Below are 20,229 nucleotides of genomic sequence, written 5' to 3'. Positions count from 1 at the left end.
CATATTATATTCGTTTTAGGACAGGGTTAATAATTAAACAGGGTTAACCGTTTAGAATGAGAATAAAACCTTAAACTTAAAGCAGAATACACTAATAATGATGCTTGCACTAAGTGGTGGTCTAGATACTAAAATGCTGAAATACGTCAGTTGATATTTAGATTCACATTACAAATCAAAATTCAACAGCACCAAATGTGAACCTGAAATATGAGAGCGTACTGCAGCAGCACAAACATAGTCACATTCCCCCGTTTACACAAACTCAAACATTATTAATGATGCTCAGACTCCTTCAGGTGATGAACGGCCATCACATGCAACACTTACAGATGTTAAACAAGCTCTTGGCAAATTTTGTAGAGCGTCACTAATCAATTAGCAGCATGTTGTTGGGCTCAGAGGTGACATGTGCTTCTCATTTAGAGCCTGTGCTGATATCCTGGCTTGGATTGAGCGGCTTCATTCAGCTAATTGATCATCACATCTCTCGTTTACACTAGAAAAACAACATTAATGGACAAAACGCGACCTGGTCAACCAAGCCTCAGAGAGCGAGCAGTCAGAGCAGTCCAGCTTATTCAAAAGAAAGTTAAACATTAATGAAATGCAATATCGATAGCCAGGTGGAGGGCTTGTTTTTTTTAAATTGGAAATTTAAATCCTCAATTATTTTATAGTAAAAAAAAAAAGTCTCAAATTAAAAAGGAATCAGTCGATCTAATAATATGTATTGAGAGACAAATGAAATGAGAGATTTATGCTCTTTGCTTTCTTATCTGCATTGTTTTATATCATCAAAACCTAATTTGTGAGGAAAAAAAAGTTTGCATTTATCTTGGCTTCAACATCAAGGACATCTACGCATTTTATAACGCTGTATTGGCTGCAGAGGGCTTGAAATCATTTACCCCATGTGCGACACGTTAGAACCAAATCACTGCATCTCTCAGACCATGTGCACTTCCTTAACGCGAGTTTGTCACTAACGAAATGTGTGCGATAATCTGTCTCAAAATCTATAATTACCCGTTGACGACCGGACAGTTTCAAGAGACCAAAATCAATGATAACGGACAGTGTGTCAGGAAAAAAAAAAAAGACATGAACAAGAAAAGGAAACATAATTAGACAGAATACAGATTGAATGGTAAAGAAAAATGAGCTTTGATTCCTCAGAGGACGAGGTTGTAATGTGATATGAGACACACTGATGCAGAAGTTCATTTCTGCTGGAGCTGCTCAAAGCAAACAGAGAAACCAGAGGAGAACAAATCATAGCCGTGTTCGCTTTTCCTCAAAAAGTCTCAGACCACATCTTGATTTCTGAGATTTTGAACATTATGATGTATAAAGAAAAATAAATATTTTAAATTCTGCACTATGTCTAAGTGCGATTCTACTGAAGCTTAAGGTGCACTTTAAAACATCCGAATTCATGCTGGAGAACATGATCACCAGGTTGTGTACATTTAAATCTAAATTGTTATGCACAATCATTTGCAATGAAAAATGAATCTAAAACAACTATTTTCACTAGTTATCTCACTAAACATTTATTCAGATTACACATGGATTATGGTCTCAATGATGTTATATTTCTATTGCATTTCTATGCAGTCTCAACATTACTTATAAAGCACTGTCTAACTTCTTTAAAAGAAATGCATAATCTTAATACTACAAAAATGCATTTACTGTACTTTAAATTAACTAATTTCATTTGACTTCAAATGCAATCAAAACGCCATAATCTGGACACCAAGGACGACATTTCCATTCTAAAAAAAGAGCCACTTCTCTCATGGAGATCCTGCGCCACACACCGTATCCAATGTGCTTCAAAGAGGGGCATTGATGTCTCATACAAACTTGAAGGGAGCTTCTTAGAAAATAATCAAACACTTAACCATGGAGTCTCACACAGCCAAACAAAACATTCAAAGTGGGAAACAATAAATAGTCCCATAACACGAAGAGACCGACTTCTGTAACGTGGAAACCCAGTCAACAAACCATCAGAGTGGCCACAAACCATCTTGAAATCATAGCCAGTCAACCCAGCGCCTCTGATATATCACCGTTTGAAGCAGTCACTGATGGAAATATACATGAAAATACTGAATTCATAGGCAGTGGATTGTGTACAAGGGACGGAGCCAATGGTTGATGTAAGTGTATTTAAAGAGGAGGATTACAGAGCTGGAGTCCAGACAAACAGCTCCGATAATGAATGGCCCCCTCATACCGCAAGCTTGAGACGTCTTTCAGAACATCTCAGCAATGAAAAAGAGGAATAATATAGAGATTTCTGATTTCGAGAACAATACTTTACAAATACATTTTTAAAGTTATAATAATAAGGAAATAACACTTGTGAAATGCTTCCGTTTTGCATCTTTTCTGATTTAACACAACACTTTCTTTACAAACAGAGTTTCTTTAGGTTTTATGAGGGTACATTTAAATTAAGTAAACTGAAATGAATACAATACATCAATATGGTCTCTAATGTAAATGTTTTGTATTAGCAACTATTCAAAGTTTAAAAATACAACTTCCAACAGAGTGATTAAAACAAGAACATATATCAGAAAAATCAACTTAATTCAAAAGGAAAACAAGTCTTCATTTTCCATTGACAAATTTTTGTTCTTGTTTTAAGCATAAACTTAATTGTATTCAATTTCTCACAAAACAAGACAATTTCTTCAATTTGCATCTGCAGTAATGTATCTTGATTTAAGGATGTTTAGATATTTGTATTGGAAAACAAAATAAAAATACTGAGGAAGAGATTAATTTTTTTGCAGTTGCACTTGGGTGACTTTATGAATAGGCCTACAAGTTTTCTGCTCCGATTTAAGACCTGTTTAGGGCCTTCTTTTGTGGAAGAGTGAAATAAGACTTTTTAAGTGCTGCTGAAAGAAGCACTGTAATTTTTTTTTATTTTTTGCATGACAATTTACACAAAAAGATGAGCTGGAATGGACAAAAACAGATGATCCATGTTATCCAGCATGATTTGAGACCTTTTGCACAAAAAAACACACATGATCAATGTCACTAATTTACTTACATTTGATGAATCACCTAGAAATAGCACTGAATCTTAAATATTTGTTATTTTAAAATGTGCATTTCTAAAAAAAATAAATAAATAAAAAAAAAAAAAAGTGGTTTCAGTCCACTATATACAGTATATAGGCTATATTTGCTGAATCAGATTCTTGGCTTCCTTTGGCACAAATTTGGCGCTGCGATCATGCGAAATTCGAGTTTAGCAGGACTAAACGCAAGGTAAATGCTGATGCATCACAAAATATCAATCAATAACACCAAAGCGACATTTAACTACAACGTTTGCATCAGAAACACTCATTCGCTTGCAGACACTGGCACATTTTTTATATAAAAGTTTCTTATTTTCCTCTTTGAGCAATTGGCAAATAGAGGCAGAGTACTGCTAGAGAAAAAGTACACTGTACAACAGACCACTGACAATCCAAAGCAGCTTTTTCTTTCAAAAAGAAATCATGCTCTAATAATGCTAAATTTATCAGGCGATTCATGCGACCTGCTTTCTGCAGTCGAAGCCTCAGGAGGTTTCAAGGGTAAAATATCAAATGTTCAAATAAGTTTTGATTGTGCCGTAATGAAGTGATTCCAGCAACTGCATTTAACAAGGCTTTACCTGTTCGCCACAGCCGTATTGATTTAACCTCGACAGGAATCCAGAACTTTCTCAAGCCAGAACATTACTTAAAATATTTATAATACAACATTTTTTATATAAAAGTTTCTTATTTTCCTCTTTGAGCAATTGGCAAATAGAGGCAGAGTACTGCTGGAGAAAAAGTACACTGTACAACAGACCACTGACAATCCAAAGCAGCTTTTTTTTTCAAAAAGAAATCATGCTCTAATATTGCTAAATTTATCAGGCGATTCATGCGACCTGCTTTCTGCAGTCGAAGCCTCAGGGGGTTTCAAGGGTAAAATATCAAATGTTCAAATAAGTTTTGATTGTGCCGTAATGAAGTGATTCCAGCAACTGCATTTAACAAGGCTTTACCTGTTCGCCACAGCCGTATTGATTTAACCTCGACAGGAATCCAGAACTTTCTCAAGCCAGAACATTACTTAAAATATTTATAAAGGCCAGGCCTTATGTAAAATTAATCAGAAAGACTCCCTCACCGAGGTTGACACTGTCTATTAAAATGTTCCTCCTCGCTGCTAAATATGCATTAGACGTCCAAAGGTGAATCTCCAAAGAAGTTGTTTTCCACTGAAAAATGAGGTTTGAAAGTGACTGAGCTTTCCGTGGACTTCAGAGCGCATTTCGCTGACAAAGACAACAATAGACATTCTCACGACGTCTAAATAGTAACAAGGCTTCTTATTAATAAACATGATCGCAATTAATGTGAGAGGAAACGTGTAAATGCACGAACAATTCTTGGCTAAGGTAATTTGAAGATGCTTAAATATTGATGGGTGTCGAGTGAAGAGTTTCTACATTTATATCAAAGCAAGGTTGGAGTCTCGTCCTAGTTTGAATGCATTGTAAATCATTTCAAAAGTTCTTTCTATAGAAAGCATGCCGATCCTCAATGTATGCTTTTAATAAGAAGGTTGCAAAACATTCTTCTCGGATTTTTGTTTTGCGCACATCAAGCCATCGATCATTACCGCTCGAGCAGTCCAGCATTCATCAAACCTCAAGCAAGAAGAACACAGAGAATCTATAGCACCTACTTATTCTGTTTCGACTTCAAAAAACGCGAGCTTCATAGGCGCAGGAATCTCTCTATTGTTCTGAGCCTTTTCCCAGAAGTATTGCGAGATGCAATGGGCGAGACTGCATTTGGCTTACTGGCATTGTTTTGTAGGGAGTTCATTATGAAGTAAATAAAGGCTTCCAGAGCATATTGTTCTTTAATTTACTGCTGTCAGCTGCTACAAAAGATGCTAAAAATATGCACCATCAGACCTAGACGTCAAATATAATCAGTCTTGTTTGTTGATATTACCATCATTTTACAGACACTATTTGAACTGAAGAATCAGAACAAATTCACCGGCTCTGTTCCAAAACATAGCGAGTTGCCTACACAGGCAGCATTTTAAGACATCCTAGAAAGGCAGCATAGTTATTAGGATTATTGTTTTTCTCTATGAAGGAAACGCAATGTTGCCTTAATTTGGCTGAAAAAAAAGTATGTTAATTATTCAGATTTAAAAACTAGAATAAATATTTATTTACAATAAAATATAAAAAAGATTAAAGTTTTATATATATATATATATATATATTCCTTTATATGTATTTTTTTTTAAGTCTTATGCTCACCAAGACTTTATTTGATAAAACAAAATAAATACAGTAATATTGTGAAGTATTATTGCAATTTAAAATAATGGTTATATAATTTAGTCCTGTCATTTTTTATTAAAAGTTGAAAAAACATTTGAAATATAAAACCCTTTGTAACATTATAAATGTCTTAACTAATTTTTTACGATCAATTTAATGCATCCTTGCTGAATAAAAGTAATAATTAATTTAAAAAAATCTTACTAACCTCAGACTTTTGCAAGGTAGTGAATATTTTGAATTAATTCAATACCAAACGGTTTAAATTGTTTTTAACCCTTAGAGTATCGTGTCATTCATTTAGCAACATTTAACACCAAACTTGATTCTCAAGTGTGCTTTGCACAAAGAGTTGCTCCCCACAGTTTGTAGAATGTTCTAAATTGATCACTTAAAATATTCAGTTTCAGTTAGAATGCTGCCTTAAAATGTAGGCTATGTAGACAAGAGTAGTGGTTGACCGATATTGTTTTTTTGACAGCCGATGCCGATTTCTTGGAAAGCAGGGTGGCTGATGGCCGATATAAAGCCGATATAATTTTATTTATTTTAATTAATGTTTAATACATTTGAAATCATTTGAAAATTGATTAAAAAGTAAATGTGTTAAATAAACATACTTATACTTTAGATGACAGTATTTTTCACAAATAAATTAATATTTAATAAAAAATATAATAAAAAAAAAAGGAAGTAAACACTGTAACCAACAGGGCACTCAGTATTCTGGGAAGTTTGTGTGCATTGGGATTTGGGAATCATATTTTTTTCAAATAAAGCCAAGGTAACACTCATTTCACATACAGCACACAGTGAATATGGCAGTGGGCAAATGCATAAAGCGCAGCATAATTTGAAATCACGAGTTTAAAGTTTGTCGATCGCGCGTCACCAACTCTCCACCTGTCTGCATTCAATTCACATGGATCGACCGTCACGCAGAGAACACGCATACAAGATCTCACAACTGGATCCGACTAAGTTTGCAAGCTTTGTGAAATTAAATGTTCATTAGTCATTCAAAGATTTGTTTAAATGATATAAATGCGTATTTGCTGAATGCTGACAGCAAACAAGAAAGTATTATAATGTTTACCTTTCTACTAATAATATAAAAGCAATCTTTATAATACTTTTTGTATACATTTTAATTCCTTTGTTTAACCGTTCTGATTATTAGACAGACTTCTATCCGTATTAGACAGAACTGTTAACGACGACGGCGAACAAGAGGGAAAATGTGAGCACTGTGCTCAGGCGCTGCCGCTGTCAGTATAAAAGTCCCGCCGCGAATGCATCGGCCAAACAGGAAAACTTATCGGCCGATATTTAAAAAAATGCCAAATATCGGCCTTGGCAATATATCGGTTGACCACTAGACAAGAGGGTTCACTATGTTTTAGAACAGAGCCTATATGATGATAGCATAAGTAACTACATACATTTAATATAAAGAATGACAGAAAAGCCATCTATATATGACTATATGGTCATTCTACGTCCAGTAAAATCAGATCAGAACAGCAACAGTTAAAGCGTCTTTCAGAAAGAGGCTCTGTGCAGAAACACTAGAGTTAAACTGTGGTAAACAAATACTCAATAGTGATGAGAGGTTCTTTTCAGTCCCCAAATTATAGTCTGGTTAACCAGAGAGTCTGTGTGCCAGCTCATTACTGATGTTTGCTTCCAATGCGACTCGTCTCCATCCAAGTTTACAAAAACATTCGAGGGGCCTTGAAAGCAAAGAGGGTTTTATACAGGCTGTAGCCCAGGAGACAGAAGCCCGAATTAGACAAATGCTTACAGGTTGCTAGTCAACGGCCTTTGGTTTCACCCAGGTCCTGTAGCGGATCGCTGTAAATGCGGTTAGATGGCTGAAAGCAATGCTGCGAGAGGACAGTGGGCCTGGGAATGCCACTCGATGCTTCCCGACAACTCTGAATCTTAATGTCGTATTTAATTACAGTAAGTGGTTGACGTTTACCTAATTGTTGGGAGTAAATTAAAGTGCTACATTCACTCCCACAAAGACACATAAATGGCTTTTCCATCAGCAACTTTTTCCTGAATATAAAATATGATTGTGTTTTGCTCCCAGATATTATATGGCCCTTTCAATGAAGATTTATTTCACAATGGTCGTTCATAAATGAAAGAACATTGTGGGAAAAAATCCTGCTGCAAACTCAAAAGTAAAAAGGAGAGAATGTCAGCCATGTTAGTATCAGCTCATGTCATGGTATAAATGGTAATACCGTGGTGCTTTGTAAGTATTTCAGAGTATAAAGTATCTAATATGCTCCAAGAAACTTCAAAGAATTCCATAGAACTAGCATGGTCCATGTCCAAAGACATGGTATTTATACTTTAGAAAAACAGTCTTTGATAAACACTGCCATTCAAATGTTTGGGTTGGTAAAATGTTATATATATATAAAATAAAAAATGCTCACAAAGACTGCATTTATTTGATCAAAAATATAGTATAATCAGTAATATTGTGAAATATTATTACAATTTTAAAAAACTGTTTTATATAGTAATATTTCTTAAAATTAAATTTATCCATGTGATGCAAAACTGAATTTTCAGCATAATTACTCCAGTCTTCAGTGTCATGTGATCCTAAAGAAATCATTCTAATATGCAGATTTTATGCTCAAAAAACATTGATCATTATTATCAATGTTGAAAACAGATGTGCTGCTTCATATTTTTGTGGAAACCTTCATTCATTGTTTTTTTTTCAGGATTCTTTGATGAATAAACAGCATTTATTTGAATTACAATCTTAACATTTTAAATGTATTTACCATCGCTTTCGAACAATTTAATGCATTTTCACTGAATAAATGTATTAATTCCAAAATTTTGAACAGTAATAAACAGTTTGTTGGCTGTTGTCAAACGTATTGACTTCTGAAACACAATATTACCTTGCTAACCATTAAGTAAACAAGAAAAACATGTCAGAAATAACAACAGCAGTTACAGCAAGTTACAGCATACAGTTTGTGCATGTATGTGAGTTTGTACAATAGCAAAAAAGCAATTACACAGTGTGTCATAATAAAGGGACTGACATTACAAACAGCTCACGGCCATACGGTTCTCTGCTCATGGCCACTAATTACAGATAGTAAGGCAAAAACACAAAATACGTCATACTTAATTAAGTCTCTCAAAAACAGCATATAGACATGCAACGGGTTTCAGAGGCATTTAAAGTCTCACTTATGCATTTACATCATTAGTTCTACATTGCAAAAAAATGATTGTCAAATTAGTGGTTGTAAAACAAGTCAGAAAATTTCCCTCAATGCAACCCAAGCAATATAAAAAAGCCACCGTTCTCCATTTCCATATTTCAACAATGCATTTCAGATCTGGAGCTTTTTCTAGCTCATACTGTATCGTTATTGAAACTGCAGTATGAAAGAAAAACCAGGCAGGACTTGCAAGCCACAAAAATGCTGGTGTGGGTTTTGTCTGAGTAAAGTAGTACTAACACCGTGCCACAAATAATTGTGGCAAAATAAAATAGGTGCTAAAATTCATAATGCAAAATGGACTGAAACTGAATGATGACTTCAGGTATTTTTAAACACTCTTGCCAACATGGTAATATGGACTGAAACTGAATGATTCCACAAAAATGTGATTTCAAATCACTTCAATAGAAGAATTTCATGCAGTTGGCAGTGATGAACCCTGGAATTCACAGAGGACTCGCTTAAAAACCTTTGATCAGGTTACAACCACAGGCCATGATACACTTGAAGTCGGCAGCAGTTAAAGGGAAGCAGTCGGAGCGCATCGCCTTGCGCCGTGATAAAACCCACATTGAATATGAGCTCAGACTGAAGCATCGCAGCGGAGATAGACAAATCTGTCCCGAATGAATCCCACCAGTAGCATATGATTTGTTTTTGGCTTGTTTGTTTAATTTGCCATTTGTGCTTATTTGTTTGATTGAAGCATTTGATGGCGATGCACAAAGTAAACGCACTATAAATAAAGCGTATTTCTAAATATTCAGTGGGAAATAACGAAGGGTGGGACTTTATCCACTGGAATTCGATTGTTTAATATTATTTTTCCCCACCCACACTTAATAATAAACGTAATAATGAAGTTTTAGTCTACTTTTCAGATTCTAGACGTGTGAAGCTCAGCTCTGGTGTTTGGTGTCTGATCCTTTCTCGTTTTCTGGCTACAAAATCATCCATCATTACAGACACTGCTTACCTTAGTGAAGCACAATAAATGTGTTTTAACTGGCCGGGGCTTTCAGAGAGGAGGATGAAGGCTGGTCAAATCCACAGAGAGGCGAACAGCAGGACGTTGGCCATATTAAACCGTCTGTATTATCTTTAGCACCATATGCATGTATCATGGAAACCCCAGGCCAAAGCAAGCACTCTTTCTAACACGACTGAATGATTGGAAGCATATTATTAAAAAATGAATATCATCATATAATGCTTCAGACTGCATGCGGAAGTCATTTATGCCCTCTTTTGCTGTCAAACGGCAAATTAGCAACATGTCAGAGCACTAAAAACACCTCTGCGGTCACCACTGTTTTTGTAACGAGATGGTTTCACAAAAACAATCCCAGCAAAGATGTAATTTAGCGTGCACCGCTGTAGACATCACCTTTACCTGACCACACTATAATCATGGTCATGTTGTCATTTCAAAAAGATCTGCTCATAAAATGACAGAGGATGACAAAACAACATTTAAATGTGTTCATAACAGACTGTCAAGGAAAGTATCGGCAAAGTTATTTAAACTACAATATTAACTTTTAAGTATTAATATGAACCGATTAAGTGATATTTTGTCTTTAACAATTTCAAATCAAAAGCTTTGCCAACTGATAAAGCACTTTTTCTGTTTTTATATGTTTGTTTAAATTTGCAATTCTGTGTGTTCATGTTTAATTCAATGTTTTACTCGCCATTTCTTTGTAATTGCTTGTGAAATTTACAAGGGATTTTCGAGTGAAAATAGTTTTTACACCAAATGTTTTTCAGTATAGTGACAGACTGTCAAGAAATTTATTGGCAAGGCTAATTATCTTATGAAAAAAAATCCTTGGCCAAGTGGTTATGGATTAAGTGATATTTTGCCATTTTAACCCTTCCAAAATCAAATGCTTTGCAAACTGATGATGGAGTTTCTTCTCTTTTTATATGTTTATTTAAATTTGCAATTAATTACTATAATGCAATTTTCTGCATTATATTGATAAGACAATTCTGAATGAAAATGTGCTTAATTGTCATAAAGTGGCAGATTGTCAAGGAATGTAAGGCTAATTCATCTACAATATTATCTTAGGAGTTAATAAAAATATGAATTACCCAAGTGGGCACAGCCACCTGGCCAATTAAGTGATATTTTCCTATTTTAACACTTAACTCTTTGCCAACTGATAATGCACTTGTTCTCCCTTAAATTTGCAATTAAAATTTGCAACCCCATATTGGTCTGCCACTATTAAAAATGACTCCGTTAAGATGAAAAAGCAGAAAAATGCCTCAAGAGAGATGCGTTTAGCTGATTTAGAAAGCTAAATGGCAACTTTGTTTAATTTTAAGAGGCAAGGCAACATTTCTCATTTTCATTTAGTTTAACTTGATAGTACTAAAATAACTACAATTAAAACTGAAATGAAAAATAATACAAAATTATATAGACAAAAATAAAAAATAAATGGACAAATACAAAAATGAAAACACTAAATATAAAAATAAAAACTAATTCAAAACATTATTAAAAACTATAATGGTAACTTAATGATCCTAAAATAACAGTAATGAGAATACAGTTTTCTGCATTATAGTAATAAGAAAATTCAGGATGAAAATGTGCTTAATTGTAATAACAGACTGTCAGGGAATCTATTGGCAAGGCTAATTAATCTATAATATTATCTTATGAGCCAATAAAAATATGAATCGGCCAAGTGGGCATAACAAATTAGCCAATTAAGTGATCTTTTGCCATTTTAACATTTCCAATGCACATGATTATGCATTTTTTCTGTTTTTATTTAAATGTGCAATTCTGTGTGCTTCATTATAATGCTTTACTTAATTTCAGCACAATAATACCACCCAGCCTGCTCTTTAGACATCAGGATCTGCCACTGAAAAGAAAACCCCATATTGGTCTGCCACTATTAAAAACAACTCTGTTAAGATGAAAAAGCAGAAAAATGCCTCGGGAGAGACGTATTTAGCTGATTAAGAAAGTTAAACGGTAGCCTCGTTTTAATTTTAAGAGGCACACACTACGCTTCTTAATGCTCCTCTCATTGAACCACAAAACTTCCTACCATTTATAAGTACGAGTGATCTCAATTAGAGACCTCCGTGAAGGCATGGGCGGCAGACAGTCACGGCAAGAGGCGGCAGAGGAAACTGTCTTTACATTTTCTTCCCTCCCTTTTCCAGACAGCCTGCGTGCCCAGAGCACACAGCGTGAAAAACAGAAAGTCTGTTTTACAGTACGCATTCACAGATGCCCGGCTGACTTTATTCAAACCTTTCCCCCCCTGCTTCGTAAGAGGCGTCTGCGATTTTTACACTTCAATTTCAGCTGCAAATCACTAAAGCACGTCGTTGACAACAACCGTGCAGTTTGACACAGATGAATGCAACAGATTGTTAGACGCTGGAATATAATATCTCCATATCATCACTCAGCACAGCGCCTGCCAAAGGAGGAAGAAAATCTTTGCAATTGGAGGCCATTTAGTCTCCATCAAAAATGCCTTTGACTGCAAGCTATAATTAAATGTCTTTCAAAAATATAAGACTGCAACCCCGAGCCCTTTGTGGAGTTGCAGGGTCGTGTGATCATCTTTTTCAACCAAAAGCAAGTCTAAAACGACATGAGTGTGTGCAGTTAAAGACGTGAGATACAACAGGCACGGACCATTTTGTATTTATGACTCAAAAAACACGTCCCACGGCAGATATAAGAGACGTGCACTATCATTTTAGGCTGCCGTACAGGCCAAATAAGCTGTTAAAAACAAGAGATATTACTTACAGTAATATATTTCATCTTGGCAGGGATGGTTTCATTACAGGATAAAAGCAGCAAAACATAAGTTCATAAAAACCTCTGTTGACCAGCTATTGTCTCTGGTTTTGACTAGAGGAGCGAACTTTATGCCTCCATTTCAGGCAAAACAAAAAGGGGAGGCTTTTTTATTCTTCTACAAAAGCTGGCGTGTATTTCAGTATCATCAAACCACACGAGGTAAACACACAGGAAAACAGTGTTGCTGTGATTTGCATGAGTTTGAAGGTCTCCTCAGGTGGGATTCAAATCAGAATGACAGGATGAATTTCACTGTGGCTTTCCTAAAGAATATCTCTCACTAGGTCAAACCGCAAACGCTCAGTTGGAGGGAAGTCAATGGATCGGCATGTAAATGTACTTTATGGCTCCTTTGTGCTTTCGGTGAAGCAGTATTGTAGACCTGGACGCTTGCTTTATAGATTGAGCTTAATATTATTCATTCCCAGATCAACTGCACTTAAGGTCTTTGACGGAAAAACAGGGTTTCTGATGAAAATACGGTCGTGTGCCGAAGTACATCAACAGAACCGCAATCACTGACGCGCTTTCCAATGAGCAAACCCTCCTTATTTCTGACAGATGAAATAATAAGTATTATACTTTAGTAAATTATAAACTGGTCTCCAGCTGATGATGGCAAATCCAGACCTGCATCGCCGGCACTTTAGAAAATGATTAATGCTGCATGAAGGTTTGTAGTGATAACTTGAGTAGGGCCCTATGTTTTAATGATTAAAATGAATTTTAGTATTCAAAAAGCTTGTCTCATTAAATGAAATCATACAAATAATCAAACAAAAAAAATTTGAACCAAAAAAATTATTTTAGGGCCCTATGTAGTGTTCATTTTATTTTACTTTTAAATTTTTTTATGCTTTAATTCAATTTTTTCTGAAATTGTTTTATTTTTCACCAAAATTAAAAATTTTTCCATTTATATTTTTTCTAAATTCCTTTTATTCTGTCCAGTTTCTGGACTATGTTTGTTAAATGAAATTTTAGTAATCAAAAAGCAAGTCTTATTAAATAAATTCATGAAACTTATACAAATTAACAACAATTTATTAAAGTTGAAAAAACTAATTAGGGCCCTATCAAATGCGTTTTATTTTTTCAGAAATTCCATTTTACTTTTTTAATTCTCTGTCTTCTGTTGTAATTTTCTGGATTCCATTTTAATTATTTATATTTTAATTTAATTGATTTATATTTTAATAATCAAAAACCATGTCTAATCAATTGAAACTTTAAAACTTTAACAACTTTTTTTTTTACAATAATAGGACCCTATGAAATGTTTGATCATCATTTTTGGTCATTTTTTTCCAGAAATATTGTGTTTGGTGTATTTTACTTTTTCTGGATTGATGATTTAATACAAATTAATTATCAAAAACAGTAATAATCAAATGGAGGCATTAAAAAGACACAATTTAATTAAACTTTTAAAATGTAATCAAAAGGAATTAAACAATTCCTTTTATATTTCCGTAAAAAAAATAAGCACTGCACTACAGCAGGTTTACAGTTGAAATTAAAACATGGAGGGAAAATTATGTGATATCCTTAAAGTTTTAATAATAATTCTTATTACTTTGAGAAGTACATTCTACTGTACAACTGTAATGTATTTCTGTCACAATTTCTTCAAGCTAAACCAAACTCTTATTTTGATGGGTTGTCATTAAGTCTCTGTGGGGATCATATGATGATATTTTTTTCTCAATTGAAATATGCAGACATCATATTTTTCAATAGCCTTCTTGAGCTTTAAAGGGTTCACCCAAAAATGAAAATTAGTCCATAAACTCACCCTCAAGTCATCCTAGGTGTATATGACCTTCCTCTTTCAGACAAATTCAGTCAGAGTTATATAAAAAAATGTCTTTGATCTTTCAAGCTGTTTAATGGCACTCAGTGGGTGTTGCAGTGCATCAGTCTAAAAGAAGTGAAATAAAAAGCGCCCTTCCATAAAAAAAAAAAGTGTCTCACATGGCTCCGTCGCAACGCAGACCTCATCTGCCCGGAACTGCTTCCGTTTACAACAGTAAGCGCAAGCTAGATTAAATTGATTATTACGTTTTAAATATGGTTATTTTTCTTACAAAAACACATCGATTTGCTACAGGAGGACTTTGTTCACCCCCCGGAGCTGTGTGAGACACTTTTTATTAAGGATGGGCGCTTTTTATTTAACTTCTTTTGGACTGATGCATTGCAACACCCGCTGAGTGCCATTAAATAGCTTGAAAGATCAAAGACAATTTTTAATATAACTCCGAAGCCCATAGCCCTTTATGGGCTAATTTTCATTTTTGGCTGAACAAACCCTTTAATAATCAGATACTAGTCCATATCACGATTTTATTAAGTGTACAGCCCTACTTTTGATTTATTCACTCAACATTCCATAACATTCCGCATTTTGTACAGTAAATTCCATTTTTATGTCTGAATTTCGCGATTCCGTCTACTTTCTCCTCACAGTGGAAATCATATGGCCATACTTGAGACGTGAGTGTTTAAACGTGTTAACTTATGGAAAGTCAATTGTTCTAGATCAATTTTGCTCTGAATTATCTTGGAGTAATATGTAAATTACATGAATATGTTAATTAGTCATTACCATATTACCATCAAAGCACCTCCACAGTACTTGCTGTACTTGGAACACAGGTTGGAACACATCAGAGTTTTCTGAATGACTTTAGACAGGAAAACTCCATTTCTCCTCACAGTGGAAATCATATGGCCATACTTGAGACGTGAGTGTTTAAACGTGTTAACTTATGGAAAGTCAATTGTTCTAGACCAATTTTGCTCTGAATTATTTTGGAGTAATATGTAAATTACATGAATATGTTAATTAGTCATTACCATATTACCATCAAAGCACCTCCACAGTACTTGCTGTACTTGGAACACAGGTTGGAACACATCAGAGTTTTCTGAATGACTTTAGACAGGAAAACTCCTGCACTTACATCATGCTCTGAAGCTCAGGGATGAAGCTGGTGGTCTTTCCGGATGCGCGTCCGGCCGTGGTGCTGCTGCTAGCTGCCATTGGGCTCGCAGCACTGTTGCTCATCTGTAACACACACAACACTGCCTGAGCAATTAGAAAGCCACTTCACACGCAAAATGCTTCCTGATGCGTCCAGCGACAGGACGGGAAACACGCCACATGTTCAGAGCCGGACACGTTCAACCGGAATCAATGACAAACGCCGCTCAGAGAGAGAGAGAGAGATTTAGCTTTTTTAACATGCGAGACGGAATTATTTTTAATGGCCAAAGCAAGGTTGGTTAAACTACTGTAAGCAATGATTGATAAATGATCTTTTAGTTCAAAGGGAGCAGCAGATGAGTTTAAAGAGTGTGTTTGTCTAGTGTTTACCAAATGTTTGATCTTACCAGCATTACATGGCATGATAAAGAAAAGTACATATATTAACATTTTAGCACTGAATCTGAACTGAAAATGCACCAATAACTTATGAAAAAAGCATTTAAACACAAGGGTCAATATATAAATGTACCCACTAAAAGCATTATTATACAGTAATACGGTCAACCAATATGTATTTTAAAATGCTGAAGCCATTTTAGTTGAAAACTGATAAGTGATCTAGACATATTTATTATATGCCCAAAATGTTTTAATCTTAAAACTTTATCCTACCATGTTTAAGTTTAAATTTAACTTTGAATCCCAGATTTCCAATGACTTATATATTAAAAAGAAATAATATAAAAATAATTTAATAATATCAAATGTGTATACGTTTTGTGAATTTTCAGTATAAATAAAGAATATAATTTATACTCATAATTCACAAAATACAATAATAATATATTTTTTTTCTGTATAAAGTGATATACTTTATCTTTAGTGAAAGTATTAATAGTTGTGTGCAATAATATAAATATTTTATATTATTATTGTTATTTAAATAATAATAATATAAAATACCAAATATGTATACTTTGTGTTCATTTTCAGTATAAAATTAGTATACAGCTTATTCACAAAGAAAAAATATAAATAATAAATAACATTAATAATAATATTTGAAAACTGAAATGTGCTCTATCCATTGATGAGGCTGTTTGTAGAAACTTGGAGGCCGGGTTGATTAATCAGCTGATATATTGGCATTATGAGACTTAGCATACAGCTTTCACATATTAGCCAATTATTTTATATTATCTTACTTTATTTGAATTATCTGAGCACGTTGTCGAGCAGTTAACATTCATCACACAGCTATCTGCACAGTTTGCAGTTAGACTTACTCCAACACAAAGAAAACAAATTAACAGGATGCTGACACAAACCCAGAAATGGAGCTTGTCAAATTCAAATGTGTGCAGAGATTTCCATTTGGAATCACGGGCAGGTGAGTCGTCACGGCCCACCAGCTTTATTTGAACAAACCCTTGGTCTGTTTGAACCTGAAGCTGGCATGAGTGACTCAGAAACCACAGCCTTCCTACGGCATCAGACTATCAAATCTCACAGCGCGGACGGTCCTTTTCTCACGTAGATGAGACGTAATCCCTATCAACGCAGCAGTCTGACACACTTCTGAGCACTGATCATTAAAGAGATAGCTCATCATCATTTGCTCAACCTCACTACAAACCAGAATGAAATTTAAGCTGTTAGTCACAGATAAACCTCTGCTGCAGCTCTCAAATCTCATTCACGCTCATATTCAATTAAATAAAATCAATGTCAAACCAAAGTGACACCAGTTTGAATCATGATATGAAAAATCATAAGATAAAAAATTTTAAGATTTTAGGCTTGTCACACAGCTTTAGAAGACTCAAAATACAGTACAAATCATATTAAACATTTTTTTATATCAAATGTGTATATACGTTTCATGCATTATTAGTATAAAATGTGTACACAATGGGCACTCATCATAAAAAATGACTTATAATAACATTAAATATTCATACTTATCAGTATAAACTGAGTATACAATTACTATTAATTCACAAAAGAAGAAAAAGACGAAATTTGTTTACTTTTTGTGATTTTTTGTATAAATTGCATAAAATTTACACTCATAATTCAAAAAATAAATAACATGAAAAATGTATACTTTCTGTGAGTCTCCCATATTAATTGATTTTACAGTTTAAACATTATACACAAAATATCTAAATATATAGATATATGATATTATTATTTAAAATAATACAATATCAAATATTTAGACTTTTCAGTATAAATTGAGTATACAATTTTAACTTTGTATGTATACTTTTGTATGTACTTTATATTTTCTGTATAAATTGCATGTAAAATTTACACTCATAATAAAAAAAAATCAATAACAATACAGATAATACCAAATATTTATACTTTCAAAAAAATTTAAATATGACATTTTTTTAAATAATAATTAGCATTATTATTATACTTTTTAGTATAATTTAATAAACAATCAATTTATACTCAATTCACAATAATAATAATAATGCTAAATATTTAAACTTTCTGTGAATTTTCAGTATAAATTGTAGTAGCCTATACAATTTATAACTAGTTCACAAAAAAATACCGCTCTCGAATCTCAATAATGCTCATGTTTGAATATGGAGAACGAGATTTCAGAGCTACGGCAATGGAAAGATTTTAGTCTTGTCACAAGGCTTCAGAAGACTCGAAATACAGAACAGATCATACAGACTACCTTTAATCATTTTGGAGTTTGACATCATATGTCCCAAATGGCTTCAAAGAGCACCCAGGATATTTTTCAAAATTTATTTTTCCGCGTCCCACAAGAGTAACAACAGCATTTGGGTTTGGAACGACATGAAGGTGAATAAATAAAGGATGAATTGCCATTTTTCAGCGAAGCTCTCCTTTAATCAGAGCCAATATAAATCTTAATTCTGTCTCAGAGGGACATGAAACTAAATGTTCCAAAGTGTCACCAAAGCAAAAGCAGGGCCCTTTTCTTCAATAAACACATCCCGGCGTAAAATTTCCTTCTGTTTTCGCCCCCTCTGTTGGATGAAAGATAACGCTTTTGCTTTGACTGGTGAAGGCAGATGGTCGCCATACTGGGCAAAACGAATTCAGATGTGGCAAATGAATCAAGATTACTTCAACATGCAAAAGGCTTTGAAAGAACAGAAAAGGGAGCCATTCTATTTATTGCATTTTCCTCTGTGTAATTAAATAGTCAGGACTTTTATGTAGCTTCCACGTCTTTTTTTGTTGTTTCTACAGACGCCTAGTTAATTTACTCATTTAGTTGCGGGCATGAGATTTGTGTTTTCGCCGATTTTGCCAAGAGCAGTAGTCCTACAGCGTGTAAATACGGATGAATCTCGGTGACAGAAAATGATTTGAGGAAGGAGGCTTTTACTACAGCCCACAAATATCAGCATTCAAAGACCTCTAACATATTTATTTCTTCTTTATCCAAGACATCCAACTCCAACCTTCCGCCACATGCTGTTTCAATATATATATTCAACTATATTTTTCATTAATTACAATTACCCCAACTCAGCTGTCTCATAAATTTACAGACCATCATCATAACTGGGGGAAAATCAGAAACATATTTGGCGCTCGCAGTCACCGAAGAAGGAAATGTAACTTAATAGCACGTCTTTCTCGAGGCCCTAATGAAGTGGCAAATGTGATTCAGAGCCATTGGATGTTTTATTTCCCTCCTACATCCTCGCCACACACGGCAGCGCCTGTCTGCGTCTGCACAAGACCTGCAATCATGCGAAATCCATTTCTCTCACACCGAAACGTGTAGATTAAAGGCTCTTGGACGTGTACTTGAACAGGAAGGAGGAGGAGAAATGGCTCACACGTTCAAATCTCCATCATGTGTGTGTGTGTGTGTGTGTCCGTGTGTGTCCCTGGTATTTATCACGTTATGGGGACCAAATGTCCCCACAAGGATAGTAATACTAGTAAATTTTGACCTTGTGGGGACATTTTTGAGGTCCCCATGAGGAAACAAGCTTATAAATCATACAGAATTAATTTTTTTGAGAAAGTAAAAATGCACAAAGTTTCCTGTAAGGGGTAGGTTTAGGGGTTGGGTTGGTGTAGGGCAATAGCACATACAGTTTGTACAGTATAAAAACCATAACGCCTATGGAATGTCCCCATAAAACATGGAAACACAACATGTGTGTGTGTGTGTGTGTGTCTGCCTGTCTGTGTGTGTCTGTGTGTGTGTGTCTGTGTCTGCCTGTCTGTGTGTGTGTGTGTCTGTCTGTCTGTCTGTCTGTGTCTCTGCGTGTGTCTGTGTCTCTGCGTCTGTGTGTGTCTCTGCGTCTGTGTGTGTGTCTGTGTGTCTCTGTGTGTGTGTGTGTGTGTGTCTGTCTCTGTGTGCGTGTGTGTGTCTCTGTGTGTGTCTGTCTGTCTGTGTGTGCGTGTGCGTGTGTGTGAAGTTTCCACAGAGTCAGACTTCATATCGAGAGCTGACATCACTCTTCCCAGTCTTTCAAACAGCCAAGGTTTTACAAACAATACACATGAGGGAAAGTCAGGCTAGACACAAGAGTGGGGATGTGATTTTTCCTTTTTTTTCTCCAGAATAGAACACAGAATTGACTGTGGAAGAAGAAAATAGTATGAAACCTCAACTAATACAGGCACACGGGACTTTAGAATAAGCAATTTGCGATTTTTTTCATCGATTTGTGATTTTGCACAAACAACTTGCATGTCCGCTAGCTCATTTGGCTTA

General features: G+C 34.8%; 2 protein-coding genes across 3 annotated transcripts in view; one reads left to right on the top strand and one right to left on the bottom strand.

The window, feature by feature from the left end:
• The window catches only part of runx2a (RUNX family transcription factor 2a), a 59,760-nt gene that overhangs the window by 2,171 nt on the left and 37,360 nt on the right, over positions 1-20,229 (top strand). The gene's annotated exons all lie outside the window — the stretch shown is intronic.
• supt3h (SPT3 homolog, SAGA and STAGA complex component) overlaps positions 1-20,229 on the bottom strand; it is a 123,921-nt gene that overhangs the window by 103,263 nt on the left and 429 nt on the right. Inside the window, exon 2 of the mRNA XM_016284034.1 lies at positions 15,469-15,572. Coding sequence (XP_016139520.1) covers positions 15,469-15,572 — 104 coding nt within the window. The remainder of the gene's footprint in view (positions 1-15,468; positions 15,573-20,229) is intronic.

The sequence above is a fragment of the Sinocyclocheilus grahami genome, unplaced genomic scaffold (genome assembly GCF_001515645.1).
Source record: "Sinocyclocheilus grahami isolate Dianchi unplaced genomic scaffold, SAMN03320097.WGS_v1.1 scaffold179.1, whole genome shotgun sequence".
NCBI classification, from domain to species: Eukaryota; Metazoa; Chordata; class Actinopteri; order Cypriniformes; family Cyprinidae; genus Sinocyclocheilus; species Sinocyclocheilus grahami.
Note: the sequence above shows the minus strand (reverse complement) of the source record. Positions and strands in the feature narration are given on the sequence as shown.